Source organism: Gobio gobio, assembly GCF_949357685.1.
Source record: "Gobio gobio genome assembly, chromosome: 3".
Lineage (NCBI taxonomy): Eukaryota > Metazoa > Chordata > Actinopteri > Cypriniformes > Gobionidae > Gobio > Gobio gobio.
Window position 1 is genome coordinate 24,087,077 of NC_137099.1, and position 24,104 is coordinate 24,111,180.

Below are 24,104 nucleotides of genomic sequence, written 5' to 3' on the forward strand. Positions count from 1 at the left end.
CTTTTTCATGCAATTGCGAGTTTATATCTTGCAATTCTTACTACTTTTCTCAGAATTGTGAGATGTAAACTCTAAAAAAGACAATTTTTTTTATCACAATTCTGACTTTATAACAGGCACTTGCTGCGAGTTTATCACAATTATGTAAACTCGCAATTGCAAGAAAAAGTCAGAATAGCGAGATAAAAAGTTGCAATGACCTTTTATATTTTGTATTCCGTGGCAGAAAACAAGCTTCCATAGTCATAATGTATGATTAAGAGCTCATATTAAATATGATAATACATTTTATAGTTGCCATGGCAATAAACTGTACGTCTTTTAAAAACTTAGAGAGCAATATTTAGTGTGAACCTCGTCTTTTACTCCCGGCGTAGTAAAATTGAAAATGTCCTGGAAAATGATCACTGAAAAAGAGTGGGAACCCTGATTATCAAGAAGTTTAAAAATTATATGAATTTAAGGTATAAATATAATGGAATGCCCAGCTTTTGGAATATTTTTCGACATGCTACATTTAAATGCTTTAATGGCAACAATGAGGATTGCTTAGCTGTGAAAATTCTGCTTTAAATTGTGTTCTATATTCAGAAACACAGTCTCAGCTCAAATATTTTTATCTTTTTGGAATAATGTTCAGTGATCCATACTTGACTTGACGATTACCTAGTAACATACATACACTGCCGGACTCGTTCAGCAATCGACCAGTCCTAACAGATGCAATGACAGTACAACCGCTGCGACACAATGTGGCGTTGGTCTCATTAAATGCGCTAGTATTCAAAAGTCTTTGAAAAAAACGCCGAAAAAAAACAACAACACCACACAAATAGCAGAGAACTGACGCTGAACTCTGATGATGCCCTAGTATTCATGCAAATTATGTTTATACTTTATATTTTTTGCTTCTAGCTTTTCAGCACAGTCCTTATAGGAAACCAGTATGCAATTTCCATGACAACTTTTTTGTTTCAATCATTTTAGGTTTCATCATGAATATTTATAGCAGATGTACAAATACATCCCCTGCCCTTTTTTTTAATGGAAAATTGCAATATTCATTAGAAATGATTTATCTGTGCACATCATTGTTTATTATTATTTTGAATTCATGTTCCCCTGTAATATTTCATCAAAATACTTCCCCTCCCTCTTGCGCCGACACCTCTTCTCTGATGACTTGTTTATTGGTGCGAGGGCGGGACAAACTGTCACTCATATGATATCACAGCAATAGCAAACCACAACAATCCAATGATCCAATCAATTCCAATGGACAAAATCAAGTCCCAACCTGAATTGTTTCTTGTTTGACAAGCCGTTTTACTCAGATCACAAGTCAAGAGAAGACTATCGCAAACCTTCGTTTCATGGTGACTTTAAAATACTGATTACTTATCTGAATATTATAGGTAGCGTTTATAATTCTGTATTTTAGATATGCACTGAAGGGGAAAGCATATAATCATATATATATATATACATACACCGATGAGTCAAAACATTATAACCAATGGTCTAATATGCTGTTGGTCCTCCGCGCGCTGCCAAAACAGCACCGACCCAGTGAGACATGGATACAAGACCCCTGAAGGTATCCTTTGATATCTGGCACCAAGATATTAGCAGCAGATCCTTCACACGTGTCATGTCCACATGAATGGCCAGACCCAGGGTTTCCCAGCAGAACATTGCCAAGAGCATCACACTCCCTCCATCTGCTTGTCTTGGTCCCACAGTGCATCCTGGTGCCATCACTTCCCCAGGTAAACGACACGGCCACGGCCATCCACAAAAATGGGATTCATCAGACCAGGGAACCTTCTTCCACTGCTCCACAGGTACATTGCCGACGCTCTTGTGCCCATTGTAGATGCTTTTGACGGTGGACAGGGGGCACTCTGATTGATCTGCGGATTAGCAGCTCCAATATGCAAAGTGCAATGCACTGTGACTTGTGCCACAGTAGACCTTCTGTTGGCTCGGACCAGACAGGATAGCCTTCGTTGCCCTCTGGCACCGATGAGTCTTGAGCGCCAAGCACCCTGTCGCCAGTTTGTGATTTGGTGCTTGGTAAATTCTCACCATTGCAGACGGGGAGCAACCCACAATCCTTGTCATTGCAGAGATACTTTGACCCAGTCACCTTGCATAACAATTTGGCCCTTGTCAAAGTCACTCAGATCTTTATTCCTGGCCATTTCTCCTGCATCTAACAAGTTGATTATGATAACTGATTGTCTGCTTGTCTAATCTACCCACGCCTTAATATGTGGCCTTGTTAAAAGATGGTCAATAATATTTGTTTTACCTGTGACTGGTCATACTGTTTTGGCTGATCGGTGTATGTATATATAGGTCACTTATGCCCTACTTATATGCCCTACTTTGCTTATGTAATTCCATGTGTATATGTAGGGTGTGTGCTCATAGAACTATGAAACATATTCATAAACTGTGCTGCAACTTGTGCTCACACAGTGTGATCTGCAGATAGTCTACATGCAGTCAGAAAGCTAAATATGAGACTTTGATCAGCAGTCACACAGAACAGTAGAGAGAGCCTGCTGCTCCTGCTGCTGTGTCTGAGCTGGCACTGCCACACATCAGGGCTTATGGGATATGCCTGTGTGTGAACATATGTGCACTGGGGATTCATTTGTGTGTCAATTGCTCTAGCTGTCTAAACGTCTTGTCAGTACAGTAGGGAATTTCAATATGGCAATTTGTAAGAATCGTGACCACAAATATTTCAAACAAACAAATGTCCGTTCTACACTCTAAAAAACTGGTTCTTCACACATAGTAACAGACTTATTTAGAACATATTCATCCTGAAGAACCATTTTATGCTAAAATTAGTTTAGAGTTCTTTATTCTTTTAAATCCTTTCAAAGACTCTTATTATTGGAGATCAAGCATCCAACTAAACTGTAAACACACTCTCAACAGGTACTTGATATCTTTCTTAAAATGTATTATGCATATTAGTATTGTAAAGTGTTACCTGTTTTTTTAACAGAATATGTGACAAGCTTTGTTAAGTTGAGGACACTTCTATCTAACCTAACGAATAGAGATATTGAATTTCTGATTTATATCGTTGGAGTTTTCAATTATTACTTGGGTTTATGCCTAAACATGCCCAGTCACAAAAAAAACCTTTTATCCCCTTATCCTTTAACATTGCGAAGGGCTCACATACTGTCTATTCACAATGGCTGCTTTTGGCCTTAATTAAACTTAGTTGCTTTTACTTAAACAAATAGTTAAGAGAGAAACAGTCACTCAATCACACCAAAATACACACATAATAATGGACATTAAGACATCAAGGATTGTGAAGATATTTCACTGTAACTTGCCCTTCATTAAATTGACTTTGTGTTTCTGTTTTGTGTTTTATTACTTTATGTATTTATTCTAGTGCTGCAAACGCTTAATCGTGATTAATCGCATCCAAAATAAAAGTTTGTGTTTACATAATATATGTGTGTGTGCTGTATCATTATTATGTATATATATGAATACACACACATGCATGTATATTTTTTAAAAATATTTGCATGTATATACTGTAAATATATATATATATATATATATATATATATATATATATATATATATATATATATATATATATATATATATATATATATATATATATATATATATATAATCTATAAATTTAACATTTTGCTAAAATATATAAATGCATGTGAGTGTGTTTATATATACATAATATTTACATACACATATATTATGTAAACACACACACCCTGTAAACACCATTTTGGATGCAATTAATCATGATTAATGGATTGCCCAGCACTCATTTATTCATGTTCAATGTCAATTATGTTAGAGCACTGTCATTTTTGGTACAATTTCTCACATCAATAAAAATAAAAACTGACACAACTTACTGTTGTTATTTCTTTTTTTTAAATGAAAAACCCATAACAGAGGCTAAAAGGTATTATAAGAGCAGGTAGATATTTATATTTATAGGGTAAAAAGCATATTAATATAATATATGTAATATTATATACTCACCTAAAGGATTATTAGGAACACCATACTAATACTGTGCTTGACCCCCTTTCGCCTTCAGAACTGCCTTAATTCTACATGGCATTGATTCAACAAGCTACTGAAAGCATTCTTTAGAAATGTTGGCCAATATTAATAGGATAGCATCTTGCAGTTGATGGAGATTTATTGGATGCACATCCAGGGCACAAAGCTCCCGTTCCACCACATCCCAAAGATGCTCGATTGGGTTGAGATCTGGTGACTGTGGGGGCCATTTTAGTACAGTGAACTCATTGTCATGTTCAAGAAACCAATTTGAAATGATTCGAGCTTTGTGACATGGTGCATTATCCTGCTGGAAGTAGCCATCAGAGGATGGGTACATGGTGGTCATAAAGGGATGGACATGGTCTGAAACAATGCTCAGGTAGGCCGTGGCATTTAAACGATGCCCAATTGGCACTAAGGGGCCTAAAGTGTGCCAAGAAAACATCCCCCACACCATTACACCACCACCACCAGCCTGCACAGTGGTAACAAGGCATGATGGATCCAAGTTCTCATTCTGTTTACGCCAAATTCTGACTCTACCATCTGAATGTCTCAACAGAAATCGAGACTCATCAGACCAGGCAACATTTTTCCAGTCTTCAACTGTCCAATTTTGGTGAGGTCGTGCAAATTGTAGCCTCTTTTCCCTATTTGTAGTGGAGATGAGTGGTACCCAGTGGGGTCTTCTGCTGTTGTAGCCCATCCGCCTGAATGTTGTGCGTGTTGTGGCTTCACAAATGCTTTGCTGCATACCTCGGTTGTAACAAGTGGTTATTTCAGTCAAAGTTGCTCTTCTATCAGCTTGAATCAGTCGGCCCATTCTCCTCTGACCTCTAGCATCAACAAGGCATTTTCGCCCACAGGACTGCTGCATACTGGATGTTTTTCCTTTTTCACACCATTCTTTGTAAACCCTAGAAATGGTTGTGCGTGAAAATCCCAGTAACTGAGCAGATTGTGAAATACTCAGACTGGCCTGTCTGGCACCAACAACCATGCCATGTTCAAAATTGCTTAAATCACCTTTCTTTCCCATTCTGACATTCAGTTTGGAGTTCAGGAGATTGTCTTGACCAGGACCACACCCCTAAATGCATTGAAGCAACTGCCATGTGATTGGTTGATTAGATAATTGCATTAATGAGAAATTGAACAGGTGTTCCTAATAATCCTTTAGGTGAGTGTATATATGCATAACATTATATATGTGCATCCTGTTTCCACTGATCATCCTTGAGATTTTTCTACAATTTGATTGGAGTCCACCTGTGGTAAATTCAGTTTATTGGACATGATTTGGAAAGGCACACATCTGTCTATATAAGGTCCCACAGTTAACAGTGCATGTCAGAGCACAAACCAAGCTATGAAGTCCAAGGAATTGTCTGTAGACCTCAGAGACATCGAGGCACAGATCTGGGCAAGAGTACAGAAATATTTCTGCAGCATTGAAGGTCTTAATGAGCAGAGTGGCCTCCATCATTCATAAATGGAAGTAGTTAGGAACCATCAGGACTCTTCCTAGAACTGGCCGCCCGGCCAAACTGAGCGATGGGGGGAAAAGGGCCTTAGGGAGGTGACCAAGAACCCGATGATCACTCTGACAGAGCTCCAGCGTTTCTCTGTGGAGAGAGGAAAACCTTCCAGAAGAACAACCATCTCTGCAGCACTCCACCAATCAGGCCTGTATGGTAGAGTGGCCAGACAAAACCACTCCTCAGTAAAAGGCACATGACAGCCCACCTGGATTTTGCCAAAAGGCACCTGAAGGTCCAACACCAATAGATATATTCCAAATCATGGATTCTCAGACCATGAGAAACAAAATTCTCTGGTCTGATGAAACAAAGATTGAACTCTTTGGCCTGAATGCAAAGCGTCATGTCTGGAGGAAACCAGGCATCGCTCATCACCTGGCCAATACCATCCCAACAGTGAAGCATGGTGGTGGCAGCATCATGCTGTGGGGATGTTTTTCAGCGGCAGGAACTGGGAGACTAGTCAGGATTGAATGAAAGATGAATGCAGCAATGTACAGAGACATCCTTGATAAAAACCTGCTCCAGAACGCTCTGGACCTCAGAATGGGGTGAAGGTTCATCGTCCAACAGGACAACGACTGTAAGCACACAGACAAAATAACAAAGGAGTGGCTACGGGACAACTCTGTGAATGTCCTTGAGTGGCCCAGCCAGAGCCCAGACTTGAGCATGATTGAACATCTCTGGATATCTGAAAATGCTGTGCATCGACGCTCCCCATCCAACCTGATGACGCTTGAGAGGTCCTGCAAAGAAGAATGGGAGAAAGTGCCCAAAATAGGTGTGCAAAGCTTGTAGCATCATACTCAAAAAGACTTGAGGCTGTAATTGGTGCCAAAGGTGCTTCAACAAAGTATTGCGCAATGGCTGTGAATACTTATGTACATGTGATTTTTTTTCGTTTTTTATTTTTAATACATTTGCAAAGTTTTCAAACAAACTTCTTTCACATTGTAATTAAGTGATATTGTTTGTAGAATTTTGAGGGAAATACTTTGATGCACTGTGTATTCTGACACCTTTCTATCAAAACCAGCATTAACTCCTTGAACAATTTGAGCATTCCACTTCAATTCCTCTGTTTGATCAGACCACATGCCAGCCTTCGCTTCCCCTTTTAAGCCCAAAAGAGCTGCAGTTTTGGAGATGCTCTGACCCAGTTGTCTAGCCATCACAATTTGGCCCTTGTCAAACTCAAATCCTTACGCTTGCCCATTTTTCCTGTGTCTAACACATCAACTTTGAGAACAAAATATTAATTTGCTGCCTAATATATCCCACCCACTAACAGGTGCTGTGATGAAGAGATAATCAGTGTAATTCACTTCACCTGTCAGGGGTCATAATGTTATGCCTAATCAGTGTGTGTGTGTGTGTGTGTGTATATATATATATATATATTGTTACAAGCCAAAAATCCAAATCTGGTGTATTATATAGTTTGAATGCAAAAATATACATAAAGAATATTTTTGCTTGAAGTTTTATGGATTTTCAGATTTAAGATAAGAGGGTAAACTGTCAACTGATTGGATCTGTCGGCTGTTATTGGCATAAACATTAAAGTCAATTGATAGGACAGCCTATCCATCAATCAGTGATAATCAGAAACAATGGGTGTTTTTACATGTGACCTTGAATGAGGGAGAGATGCACCAACATTTGCATTTGTTCCTGGGCATTAACATATCACTCTACCCCTGTCATTTTTAATTTGAATATGCAGATGTTACTGAGACTTTATGAAAGAAAATGCACTTCGCTCTAGTTTCAAAGTCTCTCCTCATAAGTTCATAGTGAATATTTCATGAACATTCACACATTTCAAAGTAGGGATTATATAAATGAAATTGTGCAATGAAAGTTGAGACCATTCGCTACAGACTTGCATTCCGCTCACTGATCATATAGATTACAGATATATGATTAGCCTATTATAGATCAGTTTTTAAGTTTTGTTTAAAATCGGGTTGCTCCTTTCACTGTCACGACTTGTGTATCATTAAGAATTCAGAGTTTCCCACTTGTAAATACAACTTTGCTTGGTCATTCATATGCTCAGAACTTGCAAGTATTCTACTTGAAAGGCACAAAACTTTTTCCCCCGATCAAATAGTATGTTATCAGTAACGTCATTACTACTACCAGGTGGCGGCTCTGATCGGTTATTGTTCACACAGAATCAAACCCCAGAGTGAATATAGCTTGTGTTCGCGAGTTCCAGACAGTCTGTGTATTAGTGGCTGCTACTCTGGGTATTTTTAACCAGGGAGGACATAATCTAGTATTACTGGATACACGATTGAGATTATGTAACGTGGATGTTCTGTTTAGTTTTCTCTCAGTTCCTGTTTGCCCGTGTTCCTGATCATTAGTTAACTAATACTACACATGTTTCTGTTCTTCCAATTCCTTCCAATTACTGTTATTTAAACCATGATTTCTGTTCAGTTCATCATCTGGTACCGTCAGTGTATTGGCAGCCTCTTCTTCACCACCTGCGAGCTCGAGGCACCCACTGCCTTCAGAGGCCCGGAGTTTATGTGTGCTGCTCAGACCATCCCATATCCAGGAGAGGATCTGTGCCTTATAGCTCTATAGACCACGGATCCAGTTCCCACCCAAGTCCCCACCCTCTAATCTTCGCAGGAAATCCCCCTCCTCCGATGTTCTCACCTGCTTTCCTAGTCCTATCTCTTCTGCTGGTTAGTCCTGGATCCGTCGGCTCGGATAGCCTGCTCTTCCCCGGCTTCACCTCAAGCCTCCAGGGCCATGTCTCCACCCCAACCTGTCAGCCCGTCGGCTACGCAAGCTCTGCGTTCCCTCGGCTCCACCGTTGCATAGGACTCCTCCGAGCTCATTCGCTCCTCCGGCTCAATCTCTGTCAGTCGTCACTTAGCCTCTGCCCCTACTTCCAGGTCTCCGTCTGCGCCTCGACCCTCCACCCCTTTGGTTACACCGTGCTTCTCCTTCCCTCTGGCAGCCTCCGTTGTACTCACTCCCTCCTTCATCGCCCCTTCTGCCAAGCCCCCATCTCCGCCTCAGTCCCGCGAGCCAGCAGCTCCACCTTGGGCTTCCAGGCCATGGATGTCGCCTTGGTCTGTCGGCCTCTCTGCTCCGCCGGATACTCCATGACCCTGGTTCCCCCTGTCCCCGGGGTTCCACCCAGCCCTTCAGCCAAAGCTCCACTTTAGCTCCCTCCAACCATCTGCTCCACCACTGTGTCTGTCTCTACTGACTCCTCCTGGTCCATGTCCACCATCAGCTCCACGCCCACCTCCAAAGCCCCCTTCCCTTCCTCCACAACTGGTTATAAAATGTTATAAAGACTTGTAACTCATCTTCTTCGTCATATGCTTGTATACAGTCATTCTGTGACCGATTACTAAGCAACTCAGGAAATAATGAAATGAGATTCCTCTATGATTTTATTTAGAAATTTAAATATGCTACTTACCTGACAAAAGCGTATTGCAGACAGTTTCAGATGAGCATTGAGTCACCAGAATTGCAGCCCATTAACGGGCGATGCAATGGAAAACAAACTTACATCTTTTTAGCTATTACCAGACAAATAAGTTACAAAAATAACAAAATAAAACGCAACACTTGGATCTCGGTGCATATATAGAGTAACAAAACACAAAGGTGTTTATTCACTCATCTCTCACATATGCATTTCATAAATTGTCAGTAGACACATAAGTCTTAGTAGCAGACCATGCTGAATAAAAGGATTCCTCTCTGGAGAAGCATTCAGTCTTTCTGCTCGCAAATTCCGCAAGTTAAATAGCGAATCCGCCATGGTGCAAGCGTAACTGGCTTTTAAAGGGAATGGGAGATGTCTCTGATCGGTTTATTGCATGTTACGCCTAAAACACACCCATTACTCATTAAGAAACTAGGTACAACCCTTTTGGACCATGCGCCTGGCGCACCAACCGGTTTTTCCATCGTTTAACTAGCAAAAGTGGTTTCGGACATGCCCTAAGTGCACCTGCGCCATGCACTTCAAACCATGTGCTCAGATCGTTAAAATAGGGCCCTCTATCTTTCTCAACCATTCTTCCACCTGTCTCTCTGTCCTAGATACGCTGCTTCTGTCATTAAGAGAGGTATCATACCACTTCCATAGACATATTACTGGGTCTTCCTCAACTGACAGTATAACCTCTCCCTGGACTTGAAGTTGGAACTTGCTAGTCTCTTTCCCATTTCTGATCATCATATGTCTTGACATCATTTACTTCATTCTTACCCAAGCTGTCACATCACCAAGTTTCTCTAGGATCCACCTAACTTGTACATGGTTTGAAGTTGTTATAGTTAGGTCATCCATAAAGCCTCTTATTGGAGTTTGACAAATGTTGAACTCCATTAAAGGCCCTCTGGATTCCTTCCCTGCCACTGTTATAAGCAGGTTCATCCCCGTGATAAATAGAATATGGGAACTAGAACAGCCCTATATAATTCCCTTTTCCAGTCTTGAACCGAAACGTAAATCCTCCAAAGTAGCTGGTGATCATTCCTCTGGCGTGATGGGGATAAGGTAGTGTTCCATGTCTGGGTTAATAAGAACATGGTGAAATGACTAATATGCATTAGCCAAATCAAGCCAGACTACTGTGAAATTGCCTCGGATCTCCTTGGCCTCCCAAATTTGCTGACTGAGGGTACCCATATGTACCAAACACCCAGAGAGGCCTGGGATGCCACCCTTCTGAATTAGTGTATCAACCAAGCGGCAACCTCCCGCAGTTTCTCTTGAAGCCAATACGGAATTGACATATACTGCAATTCATCGACTGGTCGCTAGAGACAGGCTCCAGAAGGGAGCAGAATCTCTTTGAGCCCCATGTTAAAATGCCCAACTTCACAGCAGATTAAAACATGTTTACAGCCTGGTAAAAATTGTGGTTTTGATCTATACGGCTAATTTTGCCCTTCATGAAAACTGTGAGGGGGGTGAATTTTTTAACTCATTCGTTTACATTATATAAAGCATTAAAGTTCTGCATAATTAAGGGCGTGGCCACTTCGAGTGGCAGGTGGATAGCCATTTATCTGCTGTCTGTTAGTCATCGTGTCACCTCAGCTCCACCCACGTCCCGCCTCTTTGCCCATTTTCTGTTATCCAGGAGTGACGCGCGATGACGCACTGCCAAGATGGCAACGGCCATCTTGTCCATACTTTGCGCTTCAAAACTGCTCATCAGAATCATATGGGTGACGTCACGGACACTACGTCCATATTTTTTTACAGTCTATGGTATCAACATACTTGTACTCCACCATGTAGGTAGTCATCCTTCTGGCCAAGACAAAGAAAAAAAAATATTTCCTTCAACGCTAAAGAGAAAAGAAAACTGGCTAATCTCAGAAGAGCCCACTTCCTTTGGTATGAAGCAGCCCTCTGCTCTTTTCCAGGACAACGGGATGATGCCTTTTGTATATATCCTACGCAATAGTTTCCATAACCTGCAAAGTAACATCTTTTTAGGACATACCACTTGTTCCTGAAGCAGATGCTGATCAGGGTTTCTGTCCAATTACCTGGACTTCTCTCCATTTTGCTTCACAAACTGAGCTTGCTTAAACTGAGCTCGCTTGTCCCCCTTCTCCTTGCTCAATCTCTGAGACCTTTCTACCCTTTTCCGAGTCTTTATTTCTTTTATCAGATGCAATATCTCTCTCCCTGTTGGGCCGTTTTCCAGATGATCCATTGATCCCCTTTCTCTCCTCTGTGCCAAAGCATTCTTTGGTCATGCTGAAGATGATTGTTGTCATACAATCAATTTTATTCTCAGCGGTTCCTACTAATGCTGCCTCTAGAACTCTATCAAGGTCCTGGTCTAGCTGTTTCTATTGTGTTTTATTATTTGCTGGGGGCCATTTCACTCTCTCTCTTGCAGGCTGGGTGTCTAGGGTAGCATCAGGAAAGTCCCTCCTGTGGCCTCAATCTGAGATAGATGCTGAGAGGTCTCCTGTACATTCTATACAAATAAATGTGAAATAAATTGAACTGAAAGAAATTTCATTGAATCATTCATTTATCTGATTCGTTCAAATCACTGCTTTATTCAGGAACTAAACACCACTACTGTGTTGCTCGGAGACTCATTTCTGCTTTGGCTTAATTTGAAACTTTTCATTGGCGAAGCGAATGTAGACAAAGTATTCAGCAATATTGTGTTTACAAGGTAAGTTACTCAATCCTAATTTTTGTTTATTGAACTGAAAATCAATACCAGCACAGCTGTTCCTATTGTACTCAGAACAATAACTTTCTTGTGTGATTTTGATTGAATATAGTTATTTTTGCTGGAAATCTAATGATTTTTTAATAACCATGTGGCACTGCCTATTTTTTAGATAACTCAGATCATTTAAAAATACAAATTACAATATTTGACTCTTTTTTTTTTTCTCGAACTTGATAGTTGCTAACCAAAACACACGATTATTAATAACAAATGAACTGTGTCTGTGATGGCACATAAATTGAGTTATATACTGTATTAATGAACCATGTTGTGACATTACTCGACAACCAAGGACATGTGCTTGTGTCACACCCCTTAATAACAAGTGATATCTTGTTTTTTCACCCACTACTTTCTTATTCTTTCACTTTTGAACTGATTGATGGCTTCATTCATCTTCTGACAACACACAATCCTCTTTAACCTTCAAAAACATGCATTATGATCAGGTTATCCTTGCAGGCACACACACATTAATGAGTTTAAAACAGCCATTTTCTCTCCAGAGCTCCAAATCTTCACATCATGCACATTCCTCATTCAAATGTCGACTGCATTCTCCTGATTAATTAACATCTTTAAATGAACCCATGCTTTTCTTGACCCCCCTCTCTCTCTTTTTGTTCCTCAAGGTGATTGCAGATTGTTGGATTGAAGGACTGTCAGTAAAGGAGAGAAAATGCTCAGTCACTCGTTTTTCATCCTGTCTTCAGCACTAAATTCTCCACACCCCCTTCTGGACGCGCTGATGTGAATATCTTTAATATAAGTATAGCGCACACACATACAACACACACACCATCATCATGCTGCCTTCAACAAGCTGGTGGTTGTTTGAAAGAGATAGCAGAAGTTACATAGAGATCGTTTTAAAAATGCTGAGTATATTACAGTATATGTGTGCCAGCAGAAACTGTTATTTTCATGTGTCACATATAGTTTACAAAAAGATTTACAGAATTCTTCATCTGTGAGATGAATTATTACTTGATTCTACTGAGAGCTACAGTTTCATGTTTCTCTCAAGCTTTGTACATATAAAAGTAATCTAGTAGTGGGTAGAAAAAATATATGTATTTATAAAGTATTATTTTTTCACAGTATAAATTGAAATACATGTATGAATGTTATGTCCCTCCCTCAAAAGATCATCTTGTGTCATCAAAAAGTTTTTAAAAACCCTGATTTAAATAACTGAAACGGAGCTTAGAATGACTCAATGAATTCAAAAGTTTGGGGTCTGTAAGATTGTCGAAAGTCTATTACGCTTAACAAGGCTGCATTTATTTGTTAAATTGTTTTCTATTTTAGTATACTTTAAAATGTAATTTATTTCTGTGATGGCAAAGCTGAATTTTCAGTAAAATTACTCCAGTCTCCAGTGTCTTTCTAATATGCCAATGTGGTGCTCAGGAAACATTTCTTATTATTATCAAAGTTGAAAAAGTTGTGCTAAAACAGTTGTGTCAACATTTTTGTGGATAGTTTATATAATTATTTTCAGGATTCTTTAATGAATAGAAAGTTCAAAACAACAGCATTTATTTGAAATAGAAATCTTTTGTAACATTATGCATTTACAATTACTTTTGATCAAATGAATGCACCCTTGCTGAATAAAAGTATTAACTTCTTTAAAAAAGAAACAAAAAAGAAGAAGTAATGTGCAGTCAGCCAGTGATTATTGCAGAAAAGACCCTTATAGGGTGATCTTATATCACCCTGAAGGGGTTTCATTTTTAATAATGACTGGCTGACTGTACGTTATGCCATTTATTACAGAGCTATTTAACAAATAAATAAATAAATGCCCATAAATATTGATCTAAGTTCTATAATGTGACAAGAAAGGATCTACTGAGTGATATTTGAGGCATGAAACAAGCATGTAAAAAATCAGTTGCCTGGTAAAACAGACAAATAAGTTAACCTAATAATGCTGCGATTAACCAACCAGAATCAAATAATCCACAGAGCTGTGGTATGTTACAATTGTTGGTGCGTCACAATGGAGGGTTGTTGTTGTATAAAGGGTGGTGGCATGTCATATCTGGCGAGAACCTGGAGGCATAGTATAATCAGTGTTAACATTAATGCGTTATTTAATCTGACTATTGAAGAAAAGCTTCTGTGTTCCAGGAACACAAACTCTAACATCATCAAGGAATATGCATAAGCAAATGGGACTATCCAAAAACAAACATGCCATTGAAAGTGTTTGAAGAGAATAACAGAGACTGCTGCACACTGAAGAATACACAACATATAACAGCAACAACAATGCTAAAACCTTTCTAGGGCACATATCTGTCAATAGAAGATGGGTCTCCGATGAGTCACTTCAACCACCTCAAGGCTACAAACAAGCGATAACAGAGTGCATGTTACACCATAAATGTGTTTTTCGCCACGGCAGACCATAAACTGTCTAAATAGTTGGCTTTTCTGCCAGTGTTTTTCTTATGATAATGCTTATATCTTTCAGAGAAAATCCTGCTCAGTGCAATCTATATATATCTGCATGTGAATGGGCTTGGGTGACAACTAACACCAAAGGAAATCCCTTGTGTGTGATTAACATACAACATTATAGGTCTAAGCATGTTTGCATATAGCATGACAAAATAATAGGCCTATTCATATTCATCATGCTCTGAATAGAGATTTTCTATATTTGCAGTCCCAAACCAGTAAACGCAGCCCTCCATTCCACACACAATCAAATGCCTACGCAATTTCCATAATGTTTTGTATGCGTACCTTGGCCTGAAGTATCATTGAGTTTTTGTGTGCGTGATGTGTGTATATGTGGGACGGGTATGTGGGAGTGGGCAGGCCATTCACATGAATCAGCGGATGTTCAGGCCACTGAGACAGACTTGTCGCAGTGAAGCTCACATTGTGAAGCATCAGTGTTTGACATCAAAAGGAGCCATGCCGACCTAGAGACAACTCATTCAGGTTATTGGATTGGGTGAAAACTGCACTAACGAGGCCAAACCATGTCTCCACGGCTCAGATTTGCTCGATTCTGTCTCCAGAGAGCTCAGTCAAGCAATGTGTTTGCTTGCTAAAGTAAAAAACTAGAATTTTCATTGCATAGATTTCTATTTAGAAATTATGTCTTACTAACTATATACTGTACAATCGTTAAACAAAACGTAACATATCTATACAATATTAATCATTCACCAAAAGCCTTTTGTTAGATTCCAAAGCAGGGATGAGAGGTCTGACTGATTTTTTTTAATCGGATCTTGTCAACAGTTTGTTTCAAAAACGTGGTTAAAAAAAGATTAAATAATTTAATTGCGTCATGATGTAAATATGTCGTAGCAGGGTTTTTTGACATTTCGATGTGACATATTATAAATGCTCTAAAATGTACGTATCTAAATGTATCTAAAATGTAATGTAAATTGTTTTAATGTTTTTTCCCATGATTCAGCTCATGAATATATATCACATACTGCGTGCAGAATTATTAGGCTCGTTGATTTTCTGATCATATTTATGTTCAAGGCACATTTTACCAATTCCAAACCACATTCATCTTAATAACTACTATTCATTTTGTATTTAATCATTTATAAGTGATATATAATTGTTCACAAAGACTGGAAATGAATAACACCTTATATTCAGGTCTGTGGCATTATTAGGCACATTTTCTTTTACAGATAAAATGAGCCAAAAAAAGAGATTTAACTCAGACTGAAAAAGTCCAAAATTATTAAATGCCCATGGGAAGGATATAATACTAATGCAATACAAGAAATTGCAGTTAACGCATGACCATTGGACAGTGAAATGCTCATTGGGTCAGCAGGGTCAGACAAAAACAGGTGGCGAAAAAATACACATGTTAACTGCAATTAAGAATTAAGGTGAAGAATTAAGGGTGAAACCATCAGGAACCCTTTAGTCTCCAGCGCCACCATTTTCCAGAACAGCAACCTACCTGGAGTCTCCAGAAGTGCAAGGTGTCAGGATCTCAGAGACTTAATTCAGGTAAAGAATCCTAAAAAATGACCCCCACTTAAGAAGAATAAGCTGAAGTGTTGTGAATACAGAACACAGATAGGTTGAGAGTGACTCTTGAAGGACCAGCACCACATCCTCTTGTACCACTGTTTGAAGAATTCATCTTCCAGAATCTGGCAGTAAGTTTTGGGAGTTCATTTTTAGTCCATCTCTGCAAACGGACTTCAGGATAGGAGATGGACTAAAAATGAACTCCCAAAACTTACTGCCAGATTCTGGAAGATGAATTCTTCATACAGAGGCACAAGATGATGTGGTGCTGGTCCTTCCAGAGTCACTCTCAACTTATCTGTCTATAAAGCCTATAAAAAAAACAGTCTTCATGTATTTTACAACACTTCAGCTTATGATTCTACTTAAGTGGGGGTCATTTTTTAGGATTCTTTGTCTAACTGAAGTCTCTGAGATCCTGACACCTTGCACTTCTGGAGACTCCAGGTAGGTTGCTGTTCTGGAAAATGGTGGCGCTGGAGACTAAAGGGTTCCTGATGGTTTCACACTTAATTCTTCATCTTAATTATTTTGCAGTTAACATGTGTATTTTTTTTCGCCACCTGTTTTTGTCTGACCCTGTTGACCCATTGAGCATTTCACTGTCCAATGGTCACGCCTTAACTGCAATGTCTAGTATTGCATTAGTATTGTATCCTACTCATGGGCATTTAATATTTTTTGACTTTTCAGTCTGAGTTAAATCTCTTTTTTTTGGCTCATTTTATCTGTAAAAGAAATTGTGCCTAATAATTCTGCACACCTGAATATAAGGTGTTTTTCATTACCAGCCTTCGTAAACAATTATAAATCACTTATAAATGATTAATTACAAAATGAATAGTAGCTATTAAGATTAATGTGGTTTGGAGTTGGTAAAATGTGCCTGGTACAAAAATATGATCCGAAAATCAACGTGCCTAATAATTATACAGTATATATACAAAATAAAACAAATATAAATGGAAGCTTTAGCGTAAGTTCTGCCAGGAAGACTTAATTGTCATGTCACTTTAATTTTATCTATCCAATCACATGCTAAATACCTGGGTATAAAAGATCGGTACTTACTCATGTCTGAGTTCGCAGATGCTGACGCTCCCATTCACCGCCATCCTCCCCACCACCTCCAAGTCAAATCCTTCCCTACATCCACCCCACCACCACCAGGATGGTCCCTTCCATACCTCACGTGGGGGTCGGCTGCGCCTCTGCCTTCGTCTTCAGGCAGGATATGCAGAGTCCGGACCCTCAGATTGCGAGCTACGGACGGGGCCTATGCCAATATACTTTATTGCTTGCTGGGTTGTTAATAAATGGATAATTGTCACAGTATTTATTCTCCCGAGTCTTTCTGGCAGAAATACAAGTAGTGATGGGAATGTCTGACTCATTTCTGTGAATTGGTTTGTAAACAGTTCATTTCAAAGAAGTATAATGCTCTAAAACATTTTTAAAAATCTATATGTAGCATATATTGCTGTTTTTTCAGTCTGTTGCAGCCATGATTCAACTCCTAAAAACATAAATTCATTTATATCAAATTGAATAAAGCTATATAAATATAACATTTATATTAAAACTACTAAAAATCTCCAAGTTGTTTAATTGTAAGATTTCTGCAACGTCAGTCCCTTAACCCAAATGATCTTGCTCATCGGTTCTCAGCTCATTATGAATCAGACATGTTGGATAGAGACAGTTCTCAGTTCAGTGAATCAGTTTTGTTCGGTGTGTTTGACTTGAGGCGGTACTGCACAGAACGATCGGTGTATTACATCAAAGTACTGCGAGAGCGATTAGAGAGCAGGCGGCTCTGTATGATTTTGAATCGCTCTTGTGGTACTAATTTGTGAATAAATTGTTCAGGCCCGAATTTTTTAATCCATTGAACAGAACCACTCAATTAAAGGGATAGTTCACCCAAAAATGAAAACCCTAACCCTATCCCATAATTTACTCACCCTCAATCCATCCTAGGTGTATATGATATTCTTCTTTCAGACGAATACAATTGGAGTTATATTAAAAATATCCTGGCTAATCCAAGCATTATAATGGCAGTGAATGACAGCCCAAAATATGTAGCCCAAAAAGTGCATACATCCATTATAAGCTAGATATTTTACTTTATAACATGTTAAATATGGATGTCTTTCTTACACAAATGCATTGCTTCGCTTCAGAAGGCCTTCAAATTTTGAGCTGCCATTCACTGCCATTATTATGCTTGGATTAGCCAGGACATAATTTTAATATAACTCTAATTGGTCTGAAAGAACAAAGAAGAATGTCTTATACACCTAGGATGGCTTGAGGGTGAGTAGCCTAAATCATGGGGTAATTTTCATTTTTGGGTGAACTATCCCTTTAAAGAGATCTTACTATAACCAGTCTGGATGCGATGCAAGACCAACTATTTTAAAGAATCATGTGACACAAACTCAAACGCACTAATAATTAATCGCATTTTCAAGGCGGTTAGCGTTTAATCGTTCAGTAGCCTCCTGGTCTTCATGCCTCAGATGTAAGATGCATGGGGGAGGGACGCGCGCGAGGTCCATTTTTATGCCCTCGTGCCTTGCCAACGTTTGTCAAAAACCCTTTAATTAGGCTGTCGCAAAATCTTGAAATTCAATCGTAAAACGTTCAGCGAGAAATGACACAAATACTTTCGAAGGAGGCAACCTGCTGTTTCATTCGCCATCGAATTGTGCAGATGCTGTAAAACGGGGCCATCTCCTCTCCTCCGTTACTGTGGAAACCATCATCATGCTGCTCCCGCGAATGCCAATTACAACCCCCCCCCCCCCCCCCCAAAAAAAACTGGTTTATATAACGACCATCTTCCCAACGCATAGTTTACACAACCAGACAGACAGAACCAAAATGTGCCACAGTTCAGACTCATTACAACCTAAAGTGCTTGAATGATAAACCGAGAGACTGCCAACATCCAGCCCCCGGTTCTTTCATGGGTTGCGTAAAGGAATAAACAACACACCAGCGTTAATAATAGAACATATGTATGCAGGCGATAGCTATCCTCTGTTAACTCAAATATGAACAACACATAGATCCTGCCATACAAGCTCCTGTAATATTTAATATGGCATGAATGCGGAATGAATTAATAATACAGGGAGGGAAACTGCCTATGATCACACCTGTGCATGGGTAGGCTCATTTATAACAGCATCTAGATTGGTATGTATGGGGAATTAATTCGTTCAAGCGGTAAAAACTCCATGTTGACTTACAGCAATTTGTTATGGCGAAGCTGTTTGCCACCTCCAGGTTATCAATGTGAGGAGTGAGGCGGAATTCGGCCGTGCCGAACTGGACCATTCCGATCCGAAACGCGCTGTACTCTTGATCTGCTCCTCTGGGGAACAGGCCGCCTGAGAAAACAATACATTCAAAATGATTTAACATTAAATCGTAAGAAGAATCACGGCTCATATTCCAAAAATAGACTAATTCATATCGTTTTTTATTAGGAAATTCTCACATGGTACCCAAGTAAAGAGGACGTTTATAGCCTAATTTAATTTCTGTGATCAGACGCATCAAGTCGAGATTTGATGAGCGTGATCTAAAAGGCGTAGACAGGTGGAGTGCGCTCACCGATTTGGACGCTCGGAGATCCGCCGAGCGCCAGTCCCCATAACGCGGGGAAGAGGAGACCCGACAAAATCATCGTCTTCTGCTTATCCACGCGACCACATCCACCAAACGCGCACTGTTCACAAAACAGCGGGAACCATATAGAGTCGACACATGTTAGAATTAACCAGAGTTAAAGCGCAGAGGCTCTCGTTAGTCCGCGGTGCTGGTGAGGGAAAGAGCGGGCGCGATGATGCGGGAGTCTTGCCCTCCTCCTTTGCGGCTCCGTCCCTGAGAATCGTTTCAACTCAGTGGACACGGTAAGAATACTGATGAAGACGAAAAGAGCCGAGCGAAGCCGAAGCTGCTCTTGTTTTGAACGCGCGCGCAGAGAGAGGCACGCGCTCGCTCTTGGACATCGGCTAAGCTGCTTCAGGAAATAGAATTGCGATTCGTGGACCTTATTCATTTGTTTAATACATGTCCTGTGATTTTCTTATGAGTTTATTGAATTAGAAAAGCTAATGTGTCCACTAGAGGCAGAATGGTGACTGATGTTTCCCTGCAATCCGATAGGCCCATCTTCTGAAATACACACTGAACTACTTAACCACCTTCGCACTGACTAATCAATAACTGACATACACCCATTACACATATTACTATGGGCTCTTCAAGCTTTTTCACGCCAATGACCTCTTGGCCGAGAGAGATGGAGCCAGGATCCCTGTATAAAATTGTTTGCAGTAGGCTATAACATGTAGGCTATTATTATGGTGCTGCTTATATTAAAAGCCATTAGGATTCATATGCATTTTAATGTGGAAGGAAATAAAACATGTAGCTGAATTTTACTTTCTTCACTGTATCGTTGATGTTAACTTAATATTGTATTTTTGGATACAATTGTTGAGGACTTTTGACATTGTGTTCAGAGAAATGAGCCTGAGTTGAATCTGTGCACAAATCTCCATTGTGCTTGTGAGCCTTTTTGCATGTATAAGGTGCATTCTAACAAAAAGGAACTGATTGTAAAATAATGATGCTGAACACATCACGATGAAACAAGTGTACATATATGGGTCAATGACAAATAAAGTTTTCAAGATAAAAATAAATAAATAATTTTAAGTAAAACGGTTTTAAAATGCATTTTTATGTAAAAAAAAAAAAAAAAATGGTGTTGATTCACATTGGTTTTACAGCTTTTAAGGCAACATTAATTAATTATTAAACAAGATTTCTGATTTTACCACCCAGAAAACGTCAGGTGGTGCGACCATATATTCATTTAAAATATGAATCATTGTAGTGTCTAAAATGCATATCACATGGTAAATTCCCTTTCAATTTCTTTATGTATTGCCCTTTTAGTCCAATATAAACAGACACTGTTCTATGTGTTCAAACACCCAATTTTCCATAAGGAGTTTTTATGTTTTGTTTTGAACTGTAAAAAATATTTGTATACATTATATAATGGATAGAGCAGGCGTCCTGCTCTATCCGCGCCGCCCAGACGTCCTGCTCTGCCCAGGCGCCCTGCTCTGTCCGCGCCGCCCAGACGCCCTGCTCTGTCCGCGCCGCCCAGACGTCCTGCTCTGTCCGCGCCGCCCAGACGCCCTGCTCTGTCCGCGCCGCCCAGACGCCCTCCCTGCTCTGTCCGCGCTGCCCAGACGTCCTGCTCTGTCCGTGCCGCCCAGACGCCCTGCTCTGTCTGTGCCGCTCAGGCGTCCTGCTCTATCTGCGCCGCCCAGACGTCCTGCTCTGCCCAGGCGCCCAGCTCTGTCCGCGCCGCCCAGACGCCCTGCTCTGTCCGCGCCGCCCTGGCCTCCCGAAATCTGCGGGCCGCCCTGCTCTGTTTCTCCTGTCCCTCCCTGGTCTGTCCCTCCCTGGTCTGTCCCGCCCTGGTCTGTCCCTCCCATCCCATTACGCCCTGGTCTGGTCTGTCCCTCCCGTTCCACCCTGCCCTGGTCTTATGGAGCGTCTGGTAGCCGCTCCGTAGGGAGGGGGTAATGTCACATGCCTGTCCTGTCTTGTGCTGCACATGGGTGTTTTTGTTATTTTGGGCCATGTGCTCATGTCGTTGTCTGATCCCCCCTCCTTGTTATCTGATTAGTGTTTGATTTCACCCACCTGTTCCCTCCTGATTTATTTCCCTTTATAAGTCCCCTTGTGTTACAGTCTTTTGTCGGTACGTTGTCTACAGTCTCCCGTTCCCCGTGATCCTGTTTTCCTGGTATGTTTCATGTTCTGCTTGGTTTTTGTATTTTCTAGTATGTTTGCCCCCTCGTGGGTTTTTATTTTGTATTTGTTTACTTTGTAATAAATTCCATTAATTTCTCCTGCATATGAGTCCTCACCTCAGTTTTCCTTTGTGTTGACCGTGACACAAATACACATTTTTATAATAACACATTTTCAAAGTTTTCTAGGGGTCATACCACCTGACATGATAAGTTAAATCAACCTCATCATTACTTAAAAATGTCAAATTATCTAATATTTATGGGAGGGTGACTAACATTGTTACTGCAACAAAGGAGTCCTCTGGGGTCTTCTGTGTGTCTGTGTGAAGTCATATTCTGTCACGTGGTTCTCTTACAATAACATTGCATAAAATGGCATTTTTATGTCGGTCGCCCCCCCTGACATTTGGAGAAGTACATTGTTCAGACAAAAGTTTTTGAAGCAATAAAATAGTTTTGAAATAGGACTGATACACTATTTTCCTAGCCTGGCTTCGTCCTCCTACGTACTTCCGCTCAGTTTTCATTTTCCTTCAGTACTCCGTCTGAGACTGTGGTATATTCTTAGGTTTTCTCCAAACAAATTTTAACCGGTCCAATCAGCGAACAGAGGGAGTGACTGAGAACGATGACGTTGATGTTGTGCGCTAGTTTAATGGCGGCGGAGAAAGATGCGAGCGAAGCCATTCATTCCGTTGTGGCACCACTGTCGAATATCCAGAAGTTAAACCTGGAGCAAGAACAATCTTTGCTGAGGTTTGTTGGTGGCCATGATGTTGTGGCCCTCCTCCGGGAAAAAGTTTCATAACTTTATATTTTTAAGATATTAAACTTTACCGTTGTAGTCTCCTAACGCTGACTTTGACTGAATTGCTTTATTTATTGTATAGCTTCTTATACCTTTTACTTATACTTTTATAATTGCTATTGATGATCACACATAAACTGACATTTAACAAAAAAGAGACTGGGTTGTGTTTTGTGTCATATTTAATTTATTACAGTGATAATCATAGCCTATATTATGTGTGTGTGTGTGTGTGTGTGTGTGTGTGTGTGTGTGTTTTTTAAATGTAAACGAAAAGAGGCTGGGTTTTTTATATTTCGTTTTGTTATAAACATGCATTTACGATAATATGCATTACCTGCACTACATATACAAATATATACTGAGTGATACTGTCAAGAACGCTGCTTGTCCATTAGCAGAGTAGGCGGACTAGTCCCGTCCTCGGGAGTTCGTTCTCCGGAGTCAAACTTGGCAAGTCACGGACGCAAGTCAGAAGTTCACGTACGAAATATGTCATAAAACACCACTGCCTCATTTCATAAAAAAAATTAAAAAAAAAATAAACATAAAAGCCACTCGAATGTGGTTCAGGCAACGCGTAGCTAGGCCTACATTGATTATCTTATATATTTATAATAAAACTAAGTATAAAACACGTTGCCTCTTTTCGTTTACATCTAAAAAAATTATATATTAAACATTAACATGTGGTTTAGGTAAGGTGACCAGATTTCTGAAATGGAAACCGGGGACATTTCCTATTTGAGAACACAAGTACAGACAAGAACGCATATTGAGAAACGGCCAGAGTCTCAGATGTTTCTCCGTCGCTCTGCATACGTCATCTCCCTCATCGCTCTGATTGGTTTTAGGTCTATCCAATTGCGCCCAGAGGCATTTGAGCGACGCCCGTTGGTGACGCCCCTTTGGAAATGATTTGTCTATGAAGCTTTGCCAGACCATAACTCAGTTACTACTGAGAATGGTCTGGTTTTAACCAGGCTAGTGGTTCACTGTAATTTGGATGCATTTCGTTAAATGCTGGCAAGTATTTTCAAGAGCAATATATTTCATCAACGCTCAAAAAATAAAAAGAAGCACGTAAACATCTGAATTAAGCCGTTATTTACGGCAGCATTTATTCTTATCATACCAAGCATATGACATTTTATTACAGCATACAATCATATACGGACCACGTGAGCAGCCCGATCACAAAACTCTCCCCTCCACCGTGAATAAATCACAATCCGAATGCACAAGTTTTAGGTTTTATCACTGAGGTGGCATGCAGAATCTGCACAGTTATTTTTAAGGACTTCATGTGAGAAACAAAACAGAGGTGAATGGCGCATTACATACGTCACAACCAAACGTTAGCGATTGGTTATGGCAGATCCAGAGCGGCTCTGGGCAGATCCAATAGTTTTAAACTTCAACAGAGTACCCGCCTTCAAGGAAGTAAATGCTTGTCAAGTGAGAGTGGCCAGACTCTCTGTACAAATGAAATGTACAAGAGTCTGGTAAGACC

General features: G+C 40.1%; 1 protein-coding gene across 1 annotated transcript in view; it reads right to left on the reverse strand.

Annotated features, from left to right (window-relative positions):
• gria2a (glutamate receptor, ionotropic, AMPA 2a) overlaps positions 1-19,836 on the reverse strand; it is a 56,057-nt gene extending 36,221 nt beyond the window's left edge. Inside the window, exons 1-2 of the mRNA XM_079812244.1 lie at positions 19,556-19,836; positions 19,189-19,329 (exon numbers count right to left, since the gene is read on the reverse strand). Of these exons, the coding sequence (XP_079668370.1) occupies positions 19,189-19,329; positions 19,556-19,628 (214 nt within the window). The 5' untranslated portion in view covers positions 19,629-19,836. The remainder of the gene's footprint in view (positions 1-19,188; positions 19,330-19,555) is intronic.
• Between the last annotated feature and the right edge of the window lie 4,268 nt (positions 19,837-24,104).